General features: G+C 34.4%; 2 protein-coding genes across 8 annotated transcripts in view; one reads left to right on the top strand and one right to left on the bottom strand.

The window, feature by feature from the left end:
* C3H4orf17 (chromosome 3 C4orf17 homolog) overlaps positions 1-6,930 on the top strand; it is a 74,291-nt gene extending 67,361 nt beyond the window's left edge. Inside the window, exons 6-9 of the mRNA XM_074396495.1 lie at positions 1,912-1,993; positions 3,379-3,586; positions 4,609-4,652; positions 6,707-6,930. Coding sequence (XP_074252596.1) covers positions 1,912-1,993; positions 3,379-3,586; positions 4,609-4,652; positions 6,707-6,906 — 534 coding nt within the window. The 3' untranslated portion in view covers positions 6,907-6,930. The remainder of the gene's footprint in view (positions 1-1,911; positions 1,994-3,378; positions 3,587-4,608; positions 4,653-6,706) is intronic.
* TRMT10A (tRNA methyltransferase 10A) overlaps positions 1-16,530 on the bottom strand; it is a 131,091-nt gene that overhangs the window by 102,998 nt on the left and 11,563 nt on the right. For 3 of the 7 annotated variants that reach the window (XM_039468515.2, XM_039468516.2, XM_074396493.1), the window contains exons 7-8: positions 15,370-15,475; positions 6,991-13,838 (exon numbers count right to left, since the gene is read on the bottom strand). In XM_039468515.2, the coding sequence (XP_039324449.1) occupies positions 13,570-13,838; positions 15,370-15,475 (375 nt within the window). In that variant the 3' untranslated portion in view covers positions 6,991-13,569. Of the gene's footprint in view, positions 1-4,536; positions 4,626-6,990; positions 13,839-15,369; positions 15,476-16,530 lie in introns of those variants that run through there. The other 4 variants (XR_012516888.1, XR_012516887.1, XR_012516886.1 and 1 more) reach the window with 4 other exon arrangements.

Here is a 16,530-nt window from a genome sequence, read left to right on the forward strand (position 1 = left end):
AACCTACCCTCTAGAGTTGGAAGAGGAGTTTTCAATTCCAGAGCCTTTGTAGTAGTCTGCTTTGAGTTTTTGCCAACCAAGATGATACAGAGAACCTGACATATAGTTTTTCAGTTACTTCAATGGCAAAAGAAACATGGGGTACCTTGAGGAATTAAGGTTTCTCTGCCCCTAGAAATCATGAGATCACTGAAGAAGAGTTTTTTGAGGGTTTCCAAAGACTGAGTTCAATAGATTTCCACAGGTGGAATCACAGAGAGAATCTACTCGTTGGATAATTTTCCATTTCTCCAGATCTGATCAAGACTCGATTTGTGACCCTTCGGAAAAGCTATAATATCTTTGACACTCAGAAGCCTGGTTTACAGGCATAGTTATCCCTGCCCCAAGCTACAGAAACAAATGTTTATTTCAAGGGATTGGAAGCTGCTGTGTTCATTGTGCATCTGCTTAGGTTTCTGTAACAGAGAATGCAGGTGGTTTCCCAGGAAGATATATTCTACAGCCTCTCACTAAAAGGATAATTATATTCTCCAGGATGTTGTTGATCAATTAGTGATCTATTAATTAGAAGCTAGGAGTGATGCGCAATCACTATATTGATGAAAAAATCCATAGAGGCAGAATGGCTTAGAAAATACTGTGAAGCTCTTTTTCTATTTTAGCCACAGTTTTTGATTTGTTGTGAAATTAGGAGCAAATCTAACTTTCTCTCTTTAGGATATGGCATTATCAAAGACAGATATCTTAACATAATAACAAAGTTCAATACAGGGCAGTTGATTTTTCAGCCCTTTAATTTTGCTTCTCTATCTCCAGCATCTAGATCAATGACTAACAAATATTTGTTGAATTAATAATTTAAGACTTTAGGCAGAAATACTAAGAGAATCAGTGTTGTAGTAGCTCAAAACAGATTTGATGTTGCTTTAGCCTGGGTCAAGGCAATAGGGATGAAGACAAATGCAGTCATTTGAGAAATATTTAGACGGCAGAATTTACTGAACTTATTGTTTGACATTACGTTTTAGAAAAGGGCAAGGGAATTGTCCAGGATGAATCTCAGCATCTGGCTTGGACAATTTAATGCATGTTGGTGCTGTTCATTGAGACAGGGGAACCAGGAGGAAAAGTAAGTTTGGAACAGGTTTTAGGAAGAGAAACATGGGTTTTGTTTTATATATTTTATGTCCAAAATACCTATAGTGTAGCTAAGTGAATACATCTGATAGGCAGATGGATATATAGGACTGAAGTTCAGGAGACAGATACAAATATCAGATGTGTTTAAATTCTAACAGCAGACACAAGTAAGACTCAATCTGGAAACTGTACTTTTAATGCTTATTATGGCCCACTTTTATTAGAATTAATTATTTAATATTTCTATCTCCACTGTCACCTACATTAAGCCTATAGTTCCAGAGTTTTAAAAAAAAATCTCAAGGAAGAATTCGAATTAACTAACAGGAATTATATTCCTATTCCATTGGGCCAATCACTATGTTCAAGAAATTGAAGTACAACATCCCTCTCTCTATGGAGAGGAGCAGGGAAGATGGGCTAGTCCTATGACTGATAGATTCCCATTAGAACCCTATGGTACAGTGGGAAAGATAAATTCACCAGAAGTATATTCCTACTAGAAGATGCTGCTTTTGAACAGACAAGACAAGACAAACACACTCCATAGCCTACCCTAAAGTGTTAATTGTACTAGAAATGTTTTTACTTCGATTCTACTGTGTACTATTTGAAATTGAGCTCCTGAGTTGAAAATCCCAATGGACTTAATTGCATATCATATACAGAGTGATACTTGGGATGATGGGATTCTGGAGAAAGTAAAGAAAACCTTATAAGCCTTGTATTATTTATTTGCTCATATATAACTCTAATGTTCTCCATCAGATCCTGGCAAAGCTCTGTAACATTTTACAAACTGATTCTCTGGCAGAAGTTTTACAGTGGCTACTTCATGCAAGTTCAAAAGGTGCGATTAAGATACACATTTTAAAACACAGCTCAATTTATTGTCAGAAATTGGTAATATGTCAATCAATATCTGAAGTTTTGTACCTTGGATTTGTGAAGACAATGTTGCAATATTAATTATTTCCCCAGTGTTTCAGTATCAGAATAATTGCTGTGCTGCATATCCAGCTGCATGTATGTGGGTCATTCAAGGAACTAAAAATTTAGTATGCCTTACACCGAACTCATTTGGGTGACACAAAACACTTGTGTCCAAGGGAGGTCTTATTCTCAGCTAGAGTTAGTTTGTGTTCCTCCAGAGTCCACACACCCAGGGGCCTTGCTGAGTACATCCTCTGGGCTGCTGCTAACTCTGAACACAAAGCTTATTTCTTTTCTTTGGTAAGAACAACAGAACAGCCATTCAAGTAACAACTCTGCCAATTGCCCAGAAAAACCATCAACTCAGTCATCTCTTATCCTGTTTTGGGCCTTCCTGGCCTGTTCCATGAAAACACATGCCATTCCCAATCTAGACAATGATAAATGGCAGAGAGCAGCTATCCTCAAATGTAGCTGGTTATCAGACTGACTAAGGCAAAATCTCTGTGGTGGGACTTGGGAATTTGCATTTCTGACAAGTTCCCAGGTGATGCTGATAATGCTGGTCTCAGGACCACTCTGAGAATCACTGCACTGATCAATGCTAGGAAGTACCAATGTGTAAGGAACAGTCTAATGATTTAAAATAGGAGGCATTTTGGAAATATTACCTTGCCCCAGGAATTCAATACAACTTTTTAGATAATTGAGAAGCGCTTAGGGGCAATGTGTCTTTAGCTATCTTCTAATTATTTTTCCTTTTTAAGAATGTAACACTTAATAAACTATACAAGTAATAAATCCTTATTGTTGGGAGAAAGAACAGATGAACAAGAAAGAAAAAAAGAGATGAGACAGAAAAGAAATCATCTATAGACATCATTTCAGTGAATACTTTGGTGTGTATCTACCTATATACGCTTGTAACTATTTATTACCTATTAGTCTGTATTTTAATGGAATCATATTGTACTTCCTATTTTTATATAGATATCCTTATATCTTTGGCAGCAGCTTGTAAGACTGGCTACTGTACTCAATATTTTAAAATGATTCCACTGCTATTCAGGGGCAAGTACCTCAGTGAGTTAACTAATCTGGGCACTCTACAGTATCACAGATCAACAGAAACTAAGTTGAAGTGAACCAACTTTTCTGCAACAATCTTTACTCCCACATCGGTAACTACCCAGAAAATAGATGACCAGTCTTTCACACTAGAAGCTGGATAATCCTGTGTTTCTAGCCAACATGATAATTGCAACCTTCACTCCTCCCACCCTTTTTTGTCTTTTAAACCAGAAAAAGAGTGGGTCTCAGCTTTGATTCATTCTGAGCTCGCTGAGATAAACCTGTTGACTCATCACAGAAGAAACACCTCAATGGAACCAGCAGCAGAGACTGGGAAACCACCCACAGTTAAATCACCACCCACAGTTAAATCGCCCCCAAATTTACCTGCAAAATCAAAAGTGCTGACCAGAGATACAGAAGAGCATCAACCAACCAGGTAATTAGATATAATGGCCCCCTAGAGGGAGGATCTATGACACATGAAGACTTTGAATTCTCGTTAAGCTTCAAAATGCTAAACATGAGGTTCTAAAGCTCCTCTTTATTCAGTAAATGACTGCAATATATATTTGTTTGCTTTCATTTTCATAAATGTAACATAAAAATTGTTCTCAATTCTATTGTTTAGAACATTTTGGCAGAAACTATGTCTTTCTTATCTGGTAAGCTTTGTTTGTAAGGAAAATTATTTTTCCAGTAAGGGAAAAGCAAGAATGGCTACCTAAAAATCTAAGATAATAAAGGTTTTTATAGTTTAAAGTAGACGCAATTAAGGAAATCAAAATTGCATTTTTACAGTTATTGTATATTTTGTTAAATGCATATCACACAGGTTTCACTTTTTTGTGTAGAGCAATGCAAAATTAAAATAAATTGCTTCACTTAAATTTCTCTGATTTGCTCCTGGGGCTTCCAGAGAGAAAAATAACTACTAAAATTTTAGATTGAAATTATTGCAGGAGAAATTTTTATTAAATGCTATAATTTCAATAACAGAATAAAACTATTTATTTATGTAGAATCATGGTAAAAGAATGTGTGGTAAGATGTTATTTAAGCTTGCACAGAAAATTTTGTTGTTTTAAAAAGTTGAGTAAAGCTTAAAGTTAGAGAAAAACTACATTTTGAAAATACAAATATGTCACTGTAAAAAGCATTAAGACAGAAAAAAACTGTATTATTAATTGTCCCTATTTTAAAGTGTCCATAAAATCAGAAACTGAAATCTCTACCTTAATTGACTATACATATAAAACAATAGTTAGACATTTACTCAAAGTAAGAAGAATTTTTCATTGGGAAGTAAATTTAATACTGTATACATTAAAAAAAAAAAACCCAAAGAATTGGGGTAGCATATTTAAGATACATATACACTGAACTTACTGATGATTGTGTAGTCTACAGAAGATACTTGTATCTGTGAAATTCACTTTTTTCTTTCTCCAACTGATATAGAGTGTCAAGTCAAGGATCTGAAGAAAACAAGGAAGTACCAAAAGGTTAAGTACCGTTTTTGGTAATTACTGAGTTGGTATTAAGAACAGTAAGTACTAACGACTTAGGGAATAGATTTTAAGGATCAGTGCTTTTAAAAAACGGAAAAATACAATAATAATTTCCAGATCACTTCTTGAGAGAGCATCTGCTGACTTTCTCATAAAGATAAATTTACCTTTGTTTTGAAAGGCAAAGTGTCTGATCAGGGACGGACACTCTTTAGAAGCAAGACAGCAGGGCAACAGGAACTACGGATTTGGTTTTAGCAATTTAGTGAAAAGGGAAACCCTGTATTGACCTAACAAAAGGACAATGATCTCAGAGTTTTGGTTCTTCACAGCTTAATGGAGCTAAATAATTTCACTGGAAAGAAAATCAACCAGAGAGAAGGGTAAAATGGCAATCAGCCACAAGCAAGTAACTACAAGACAGCTGAAAATACAATAGAAAAGAGCAGTTTTGTGTCCTACCAGAAGCCCAGGTCCAGTCTATAGGGGCACCAGGGAGAATCAAGAATTGTGGAAAGTCCTACCTAGGTTAAAAATAGCCCAAACAAAGAATCCTTGTAGGTTTGGCAGCTTCTAGCTTTAAAGCAAGCAGAGCATTCATAACTACAGAGCAACAACTATTAAGCATATCTACAAGCTTTATACAAAAATCTGTCTTGTTATTTCTACAAGTTCCCTTTATATCAGGAATTATATATGACATATAATCAGAGCTCATTAAAGTCACCCTAGACCCCAGCAAGTTCCACTGTGATTAACCAAACCCAAAAGAGGCACCATTTGCTAATAGCCAATAGTAAGTTTAGTTTAAAAATTACAAAGTGCTCCCTTACTCAGACTTCAAGGACAGTCTATTGTATCTGGTCTCTCCTACAAAACCCCTCATCCTGGGACTGTAACATCATGACAGTGATGGTTTCTATTATTCAACTTTATTTCTTACCTGTGAGGCCCACACATTTTATCACTTAGATACTTGGAACTTTTTTGTATAAGAATTCCCAAGTCATGCCCCTTTCTCTCCATGTTGATATCCAGCATCTCCTCACATCCCTATTCCTGCTTGGGTGCAACTATGTAGGTCTTATCAGCACAATTAACTTGTTTTAGCCTGCTTGTCTCTTCTTTTGTGGTATCTATTAGGACCATAGGTGTTCCTTCTTGCTCTCACTGTCCCATCCTCACCCATCACTCTTTTTTTTTTTTTTTTTTTTTTTTTGAGACAGAGTTTCGCTCTTGTTACCCAGGCTGGAGTGCAATGGCGCAATCTCGGCTCACTGCAACCTCCTCCTCCTGGGTTCAGGCAATTCTCCTGCCTCAGCCTCCTGAGTAGCTGGGATTACAGGCACGTGCCACCATGCCCAGTTGATTTTTGTATTTTTAGTAGAGACGGGGTTTCACCATGTTGACCAGGATGGTCTCGATCTCTTGACCTCGTGATCCACCCGCCTTGGCCTCCCAAAACATAACCAACCTATAACATTCCAATCAAAATTGTGTTTACTTTTGAGAGTGAAGAACGTATCCTGCATGTTACAGAACAAATAACTCATTAAAGATGAGCATGTGGAAAGAAAGAAAGAAAGAGAGAGAGAGAAAAAGAAAGAAATAAACACTTTTTTTTTTGGAGATGGAGTCTTGCTCTATTGCCAGGCTGGAGTGTAGTGGCATGTCGGCTCACTGCAACCTCTGCCTCCTGGGTTCAAGTGATTCTCCTGCCTCAGCCTCCTGAGTAGCTGGGACTACAGGTGCACCTTACTATGCCCAGCTAATTTTTGTATTATTAATAGAGACACAGTTTCACCATGTTGGCCAAGATGGTCTCGATCTCCTGACCTTGTGATCCACCCACCTTGGCCTCCCAAAGTGCTAAGATGACAGGCATGAGCCACCATGCCTGGCTGAAACATATTCTTTTATGAATTCTGGGTGTATCTAATTCACCTAAACTTCATATAGTTTCTTGTAGATCATTTACTACTAAAACATGGAGAAGCTGTGTTCAGTGTCTCAATTATGGTCTTACTTAGATTTTTTCTCTATTTCAGAGACTGAGCACAAGCCTCCATTGTTTATAAGAAGAAATAATATGAAAATACCTGTTGCAGAATATTTCAGCAAACCAAAGTCTCCTCCCAGGCCTAACACTCAGGAGAGTGGATCAGCAAAACCAGCGTCAGCAAGGAATATACAAGAATATAACCTCTGTCCCCAAAGAGCATTTTATCCTTCAACATATCGAAGGTAGAAGTTCTAGACTTAAGTGAATTATTTCATGAATATGAGCTTCACATTTACATCACTGAATTATTTTTCAAATAAATAGTTTTGGTATTGACGAATCAAGTGGTTCTCTTCATGGTGGCACATGTAAATCTAAAAACATCTGTATATAATGCTACAAATAAATATTACTGGAGATGATTTCCATCTGTAGCTAATAAGATGTGTAGAAGAAGTATGTTTATTTATATACTATTTTTCCAGTCTTGCACTGTTAGTACATGAGCATAAAGCCCTGATACTAGAAAAATCATCCATAATCAGAATTAGGCAGTTACAGTCTGACACCTACCCAAAACTCTGTTGGGGGTGGGGGACAAAGAACAAAAAATAAACCACCACCACCACCACCACCACAAAATAAACACCAACAACAGAATTTTAAGATTTGAGCTGATTTTTACAATCCAGTGTCTCACCGTTGTTGAACTATTATGAAAAATGCTCCTCTCCCCTTCAAAAAGAAAACATATACAAATTGTTTCTAAGTCATGAGCCAGAAATAAGCTAGTTTTCAATCAATGCTAATGGTGGACATTAACATTTCATAATACTGAATTTTTGGTATTTTTAAAAGAAACCACTCTTGGGCCACAGATATCATTCTTTGAGTGTGCTGCTGCAGTCTATCTACCAATAAGCCAATCCTTTATTTAGAATGTTTGCACTGATGTTCATCAGAGACACCATATAAATTCAGTGTGTGGTATGTTCATGTGTATGCATGTCTATGTGTACATTAAATGTTGATAACATATTTACTATGTGTCAGGAATCATTCTAAACACTTTAGATCTAATAACTTATTTAATTTTTACAAAGACGGTTTGAGGTAACTACTCTTATTTTTCTCATTATTTAAAATAAGAAAGCTGAGGCACAGATTTGAACTCATTGTAATGGGGTAAGTTGTAACAAATGCCATCATTCAAACACAATTATTTCTCCCATGAGAGCCCAAAGTGTGTGTTTCAAAGATGACTTTGCTTTACTTGGTGATTTAGAGGCCCAAGATCCATCTGGTGGCTGAACCAACACCTAGGGCTCCACTGTCAACTGTACCATGCTGGCAAAAGAAAATGAGAGTAAAGTATTAGTTTCTTATTGCTGATGTAACAAATTACCACAAACTTAGTGACTTCATGCAACACAAATGTATTCTCTCACAATTCTATAGGCAGAGGTCTGAAATGGGTCTTAGTGGGCTAAAATCAAGGTGGGGCAGGACTGCATTCCTTTCCTAAGCTCTAGGGGACTATTTGTTTCCTTACCTGTTCCATTTTCTAGAGGCTATCTACATGTCTTGGTTCATGCCACTCTTCCAACTTCAAAGTCAGCAATGGCCAGTCAAGTTGTTTTTGTAACAAACCACTTTGATGCTGACTCTTCTGCCTCCATCTTTTAATTTTGGACCTTTGTGATTGCATTGGGCCTGTTATCCAGCTTAGTCAAGTAAATCTCCTTCATTTAAGGTCAGCTGATTAGCAATTTAATTCTACCTGCCACCTTGAATTCCCCCTTACCATCTAACTTAACAAATTCAAAGGTTCTGGGAATTAGGATCTTTGAGGGGACACTATTATGCCTTCCACAAGGAGGATATATCTGCTTAAAGTCTTGGCCTTGAAATGGTAAACATCACTTCTAGTTATCTTCCATCATTGAGAATTAGTATAGCTGAAAGAGAAGCTGATTAAAAACTTGAGTAGGAACCATATTCCAACTATAGCTATGTTCTACGTTAAGAAAAATTAGCTTTTGACACAAAGATTTCATGACTGGCTCAAAGTATGGCTAGAATCTACGTGCTTAAGCACTAGGTGCTATTGATAAATATCAAGATTATGCTCAACTCATAAAATTAATAAAGTCCTCCCTTTCTTTTGTTATGAAGAAATTATAATAGCATTGCCAATTCCTTTTTCCTTATCATTTTGCTAAAATTCATCTATGAGACCACATAGTTTTTGTGTTTTGGGGGATTGTAGCTCTTTGACAATTTTATTTCTCCTGTGGTGACTGGTCTATTTATATTTTTGGCATTTTTGGAGAGGGTCAATTTTGGAAGTTTATATTTTCCTAGAAAATTATCTGTTTCATCCAGGTGTCCAAATTTCATAGAATTGAGAGATTTATCTCCTAATTCATTCAAATTTATTCTGCAATTCTCATTTTTATGTATTTGTAATATTTTTCTTGATTCAGTTAGCTAATGACTTCACATGTTGCTACCATTTTCAAAAAAACCAACCTCGGATTTATTCTTATGTCCAACAATTTTACTATTTTTGTATCTCTTTTCATTTCTTAGTATCTTTAACTTCCATTTTTTATGTCTTTAGGTTCATTATTGTTCTAACACCTTGGGTCAAATCTTAAATTGTTTATATTCACTCACTCTTTTAAATTAGCATAAATTTTTAAGGTGATTAATTTTTCTCTATTCACAGCTTTATGTAGATTATAGATCTGATATGTAGCGTTTTTATTGTCTCTATTTTCAAAATATTATATAATTTCAGATTTGATTTCCTCTTTTATCTAATAAGTTCTTGAGAAAAAAAAATTAAATGTAAGGCTTTCATCCCATCTCACCAAGTTTATTTTCAGTTTAGTGTATTGTTATCAGAGACACTGCCTGTATTTTTACTTTGAAAGTTTTTCCTTGTGGTCTAATATAGTTATTTTATGAATATTCCATGGACACTAGAATACAAGTTGGCTTTTTTTTCAGCCTACAAAATTTGGTATCACTATCTGTATTAGTAATTACAGCATGTATATTTTCCATATATTCATCTTTTGTCTACTTGCATTATAATAGATTGAGAAGTATGAGTTAAAGACTCCTTATACTGATGTGTTGTTTCATGTAATTCACAAAGTTTTCTCTCAATAACTTTGAATATTATGTTACCTGATGCATAATCAAAATGATTAGATCTTTCCTAAGGATTGCATTCTTGACCATTACAACATGTTCTTCTCCTTTTCCTTATTTGTAATGTGTTGAATTTTATCCAATGCTAACATTGTGACTTCTGTCTTCATTTTATTAGCCTGGCATGTCTTTTTCTGCTTTTTATTTTCAGTATTGCTGAGTAGCTTTAAATACAGTATATATTTCTTTTTAAAATCCAATTTGGGAGATTTTTAGACCATTTAAATTTGCTGATAGGACATACAGATTTTGTCATGTGATTGTGTTTTATGTTAGCATTTTTTGTTGCTTTAGTAAGTGTTTCACTAAATGATCTGCAATTTCCTTGTTTTGTTTAGTGAGTGTTCATTTGGTAATTTAGAAAGTTTACATTTTAAAAATTGTATCTAAGCCGGGCTTCCTCAGAAAGTAGAGCATGAAACAAAAGCCTATATATTATTACTATTTTAGAGCAGGCAATGTCAAAAAGACGGAGAAACAAGGGAAATGAGGCAAGAAATGAGAAAGCCAAATCAAGCATTATCATTAGCTACTGCTTGACAATTGTTTGCTCTAACCGTAAGAGACAGAGTAGATGGAGTAACATTTCAATCTTACGTATAAAAATACTGAGACCTAACAAAGGTTGACTAACTCATCCAAAGTCCCACAATTAACAGTGGCAGTGGCAAGGTTTACGCTTAGTCCAATTTCCTACTGTTTCCATTGATTCTGTCAATGTACCACCTTTTGATTTTGTCACTGCTTCTCTTCTTCAAATTTCTTCACATTATATCACTATATGTGTCTGGCAATGAGATAGGAAACTAGAGATAAATGCCCGTATGCTAACTGGAATCAAAGTTTAATGACTACTATATGCCTTTGCTACCCTTAATTCGAATCCCTGCCATTTTCTTTTCTTTCTTTTTTTAAATCTCATTTTACACCTGTTGTCTGTATATTTTCTCAGGGCTCTATAGACAGTTCTTGCCTTTTATCTATATAATTTCTGTGACCTTTCCTGTGTATAAAGTGAAATCATATGTCACTTTGCTTTATAACTACCAGTCAATGGTGGATTTCATCATTGTTCATTCATCTCCCAGTGATATTTAATCACTGGAACTGCTTTCTTTCCTCATTTTTGGTTTTTCCATTCTGAGCATTTTCAAATGCTATAATGTCAACATCACCAATCTCTGGAGAATCAGAATGAAGAATGGTTCTTCTCTTAAGAATGAGCTTGCTTTATGATGACTGTAAGTTATTAAAGAAGTTAAATGTGAGGAAATTCTATATTTCAGCAGACATATATTTTCTGATACATTTATTTAAGTATTTTACTTCCCTAACTTTATGTTCCAGTACAAGTGACTTTAATATCTACTGAAGTTTCAACAAAAAAAGAACCTAAATACACCAAAACAATGCTGAGAGAAAAGGATATATTAAAATGAGAAAAAAAGCTTGATTTTTTTAAAACCAAATTTAAAAATATCTCAGAAACTAGGTAGTAATATTTGCCTTCTTGCCACCAACAGCCTAGTTATGGGCTTGTAGTGGGCAGAATTGTGTATCCCAAAAGATATGTCAAATCCTAATACATGGTACCTGTAAATGAGACCTTATTTGGAGACAGGGTCTTTGCAGATGTAGTCAAGATGAGGTCATATTGGATCATGGTGAACTCTAATCCAATGCTGGTCTCCTTATAAAAAGAGAGAAATTTGGACACTGATGTAAACATAGAAGACAAAGTAGAACACCACTTGACAACAAAACTGAGACTGAAGTCAAGCCACTATAGGCTAAGGAACAGCAAGGATTGCTGGCAACCACCAAAAGCCAGGAAGAGGCTAGGAAGTATTTTTTCCTAGGGCCTATGGAGGAAGCATGACTCTGGGACATCTTTATTCTGGATGTTTAGTCTCTGAAACTTTTAAGAGAATAAATTTCTGTTGTTTAAAGCCACCCAGTTTGTGGTAATTTGTGACAGTACATCTAGGAAACTAATACAGGGCTTTTTATAATTAACACAAATTAAACTTTTATTTGGAATGATTTTTTCCCACCTTTCATAATTAAACAGTGTCCTATTCTACATAAAATAATTTAAGTAAAAGGCATAATATTTCATGCTGATAAAGCACATTTACTCAGAAAAACATGAACCTTTTAAAAATATAACTTAAGACATAAGCTTTGTTATTTTAGAATTGCAGGGCTTGTCTTTACTTACATATATTGCCTACAGACCTTACCGTAAAATAGGTAACTATAATAGATTACTAAAAACAAAGTAACAAAAATAGACAGTAAATATCCATACTAAATCCAATAGATTTTCTATTGTGTGTATATATGTTAGTATGTAACATATATAGTATAAGTTAAGCACTTTTAAAATATATATAAATATAAATATAACTTTTATATATTAAAAAGAAGACAAAAGAATAGGAACTAGTTTTACCCAAACTCAATGAAGGGTACTGAAATCCTTTAGTTGTGATAGAGACCAGTCACTTTACCTTACACATTTAACTGCATCTACAATTACCTGTAGGAAACTAAAACAATTCCCTTTTACACTATTCTTTCTTGCCAGCATTCCCATACAAATGTTTAGCTTAGGATTTTTGTACTTAATAAAATTCAAATTGCTCTTAGTGTGTTCAACACAACCATTCACAAGTAATACAGACATATGGCAAATGGCAAATCAATCATATTATCATCAGTTAATAACTGAGAACCATACATGATCAGGACAGATATATTTACATGCATATTTTCACATGTGTATGTCATTTATAGAAGCATACATTAGTATGAATATTCTTATTTGAGAAGAGGCAGATGTACATATAAACTTTATGCATCTTAAAAGCCAACAAATATTTAAAAAATATATATGAAAGAAAAACACAGCTGCTAAGAACTGTTTCATTTTAAATGCAGGTAAAGGCAAAATTGATCTTTTAATAGCAACAGCATTATAAAATAATTTATTCTGCAAAATTCAATTTTATAATTGAAGTAACATCACCATTGTAAGAACTAAACAAATGAATTAAAGAGATTCTCAACTCTTTAGTAATTACTTCAGAACCACAAAAAGGTATCAAAAAGAAGGAACGGATATGCACTACGCAGTCCAAAAGAAATGAATTATTATGTCTATCATACTGCTACTTCTTCCTAAACTTACTATATTTCTTTCAAATAACTAAATTAAACATAAAAGCTGCAAATAGAGGGGAACCTACCATACACAACATTCTGATAGATTGATAGTATATTTATGAATATGTGTCCTCACAGGTATGTAGACAATAGATCATAAAGATGTTGACAGGACTATAAAATAATAAAACTGAAAAGTCAGAAGGCACATTCTAAAGAATATAAAATTAAAGAAAATGAAAATATACTAATAAAGTAAAATTATCTAGAAACTACTATTAAAAACAAAAACAAAAAACCACATACACATTTAAATCTTCTTATGCAAAATCAAAAAACATTTTCTTACAAAGTTTAATGGGCTTTTTAATGATCATTTAGCTCCAAAAAAAAAAAAAAAAAGTTTTAAAATTCACAACAGAAATAAGAGAAAATAAAATTTTCTTCCAATTTCAATATTCTATATAGTACCTCACCTTCTCCTAATTTTTCCTTAAACTAAAAGGAAACCAGGTAATATTAGTGTGGCAGAGAGTTGACTGTAGATTCAGTGTGATTTTCCTTATCCTGCTTTTCTTCATGTGGGGAATCCGGTTCATTTCTGCTATATTCCTCCTCACTGGAATCACTGTCCGATCCACCTTGCTCCACCCTGACAGACTGCTTGTCATGAGAAGAACTTTCACAGGCTTTGTCTGTGGGAACAGCTCCTTTCCGCTGGGGCAAGATAGTAAAAAATGCTTCTTGCCAGTCTCTTGTTTCCAGGTATTCCAGAATAATCTCAAACACTGCAATAAAGACAAACTCCATACATTTCTTAGCCAAGTTCATCACAATGCTGCATGCTGTCTTTTAAAATATATTGCCTTTGTATTAAGTCTCTTATTTTGTCCTAACAACTACTTTGTTCTCATCTCTTCTTTCTATTGTCTGTCAACGCCAATTTGCCCCAAGGTACTCCAGCCCAGTTACCTATCTAGCTTTTTCTCAGTTCAGTTCTTAAGCACTCAGAAATTTGCCAGTATCTCATGTCAATTATAATCAATAAAGACCTTTTCAGTTTCTCTCCTACTGTTTTTTGGCCCCTTCACATCTTTATCCTTTATAAGTTAACAACCTGGTTAGCATTTATTTAACTTTCTTCATGTTTCCTATAAAGAGCCATTGACACTGGGAGCTCCTTGACTGCTTTTTTTTTTTCCTTTTCTTTCTTTTTTTATACATAGGCTGTAGTAGAGTATCAATATTGCCTCTGGGGTACTCTTACTTCAGCATACTGCTGAAGGGCTAACTTGAATTACTTTGTGGAAAATGTAATTTCCACTATATACCAAAGATTTTAGAGGCAATTCCTTTGTTGAATCAATAATTTCATTTATATAACTCCCTAGAACCTGCTATATAGAAAGTATTTAGTGTATAAAAATCGTTTAATAATTAGTTGTGTATTGACTTAAAGAATTTTTTAAAGCAAAGTCTAGGTGAAGACAGGTACACAAATGTCTATTTCAATGTTATTTGTAACAGTAAAAAGAAAAAAAAACACAATTCAACCACAGGAGAATGGTTAAATTATTGTATATTAAAATGATGGACTACCATTTTTTAAATAAATAAATAAATAACTTATTTATTTATTTATTTGAGACAGGGTCTCACTCTTTTGCCCAAGCTGTAGTGCAGTGGCACAATCATAGCTCACTGCAGCCTCGACCTCCTGAGCTCAGGTGATCCTGCCATCTCAGCCTCCTGAATAGCTGGGACTATAAGCGCCCGCCATCATGCCCAGCTAATTTTTGTATTTTTTGTAAAGATGAAGTTTCACCATGTAGCCCAGGCTGTTTTCAAACTCCTAGGCTTAAGCAATCAGCCTGCCTGGGTCTCCAAAAGTGCTAGCATTACAGGCCTGAGCCACCGTGCCTGGCCACCATTAACAATCATTCAATGACATGAAAAAATAAAGTGATAATGGAGAGAAAATATCCCAGATTTACAACATTGTATGTAATATAGTAAAAATTCAATTACATAGTAAATAATAATATATCTACATAGGAAAAGAACTCGAAATCAACACCAAAAAGTTAACACCAAATATCTCTGTGTAGTAAGATATAGCTAATTTTTGAATACTTTCATACATTTTCAAAATTTTCTAATATGTCTTATTTCTGTTATTTAAACAAATTATAAATGATTATTTTTATAATTTTGTCTCCAGCAAGGTGTAATACTTTCTACCTGTTCAAATACTAAATGTAATATTCTTTCTCACAATGTTCGCTCAGGTATATTTTCAGTTTATCCCTTACAGCTTACCATGATTAACTGCCAAAACTTTTCGACTATTCATCTTCACAAAATTTCCAAGTGGGAGCTGTGCATGATTGATTCCATAATCCGATGCTTGTTTATATGTGACTCCCTAAAACAAAGATACTATGACTTCAACAAGAACATTAAATTATTTCAAGGCTCTGTGACAGTATAAATATTTTTTAGAAAAGATTTATAGTTTAGAGAATGTACAGTTCAGAGAATATTATCTGAAGAGGGGTATGTGTGTGTTTTACTGCTCATTTGGAAACATTCTCGACAATAAGTATAGTCAACGTTTAGAGCATTTGTTTTAATTTCCTCAAGTTACAAATGAGGAAACCAAAAATACAGTGTTTCCTGCGCAGTTACAAAGCTCCTCAGCAGCGGAACCACAAGATAAATCTGGCTCACATGTCTCCTAACTCAAATATAATTTCCCCATTCTACCCTGCCTTTATCTCAGTTTAAAATAAAGTCTTGCACTGCATAACAAAGTTTCATGCAACAACAGATCTCATATACAGTGGTGGTCCCATGAGATTATAATGGAGTTGAAATATTCCTGTCACCTAGTGACTCTGGAGCTGTGGAACATCATACTGAAATGCATTACTCGTGTTTGTGGTGATGCTGACAGAAACAAACCTTCTGCTAGTCACATAAAAGTACAGCACTATAATTATGTACAGTAAATAATGTTTGATAATAATAAATTATATTACCAGTTATGTATTTACTATACTTTTTATCATTAGAGTGTACTTCTCCTACTCTTAAAAAAAAATAGTTACATGTAAAACAGCCTCAGGCAGGTTCTTAGGAGGCATTACAGGAGAAGGCACTGTTACTACAGAAGATGACAGCTCCATGCATGTCATTACCCCTAAAGACCTTCTAGTGGACCAAGATGTAGAGGTAGACGACAGTGATATTGATGATCCTGACTCTATGTAGGCCTATGCTAATGTGTGTGTTTGTGTCTTAGTTTTTAACAAAAAAGTTTAAAAAGTTAAAGAAAAAGAGAAAAAAAATTTTAACTTTAAAAAGCTAAAAAAGATTAAGAATAGAAAGAAGCTTATGGAATAAGGATATATGAAAGAAAATATTTTTGTACAGCTGTATAATGTGTTTATGTTTTAGGCTCAATGCTATTACAAAAGA

This window comes from Saimiri boliviensis, chromosome 3, assembly GCF_048565385.1.
Source record: "Saimiri boliviensis isolate mSaiBol1 chromosome 3, mSaiBol1.pri, whole genome shotgun sequence".
Taxonomy (NCBI): Eukaryota; Metazoa; Chordata; class Mammalia; order Primates; family Cebidae; genus Saimiri; species Saimiri boliviensis.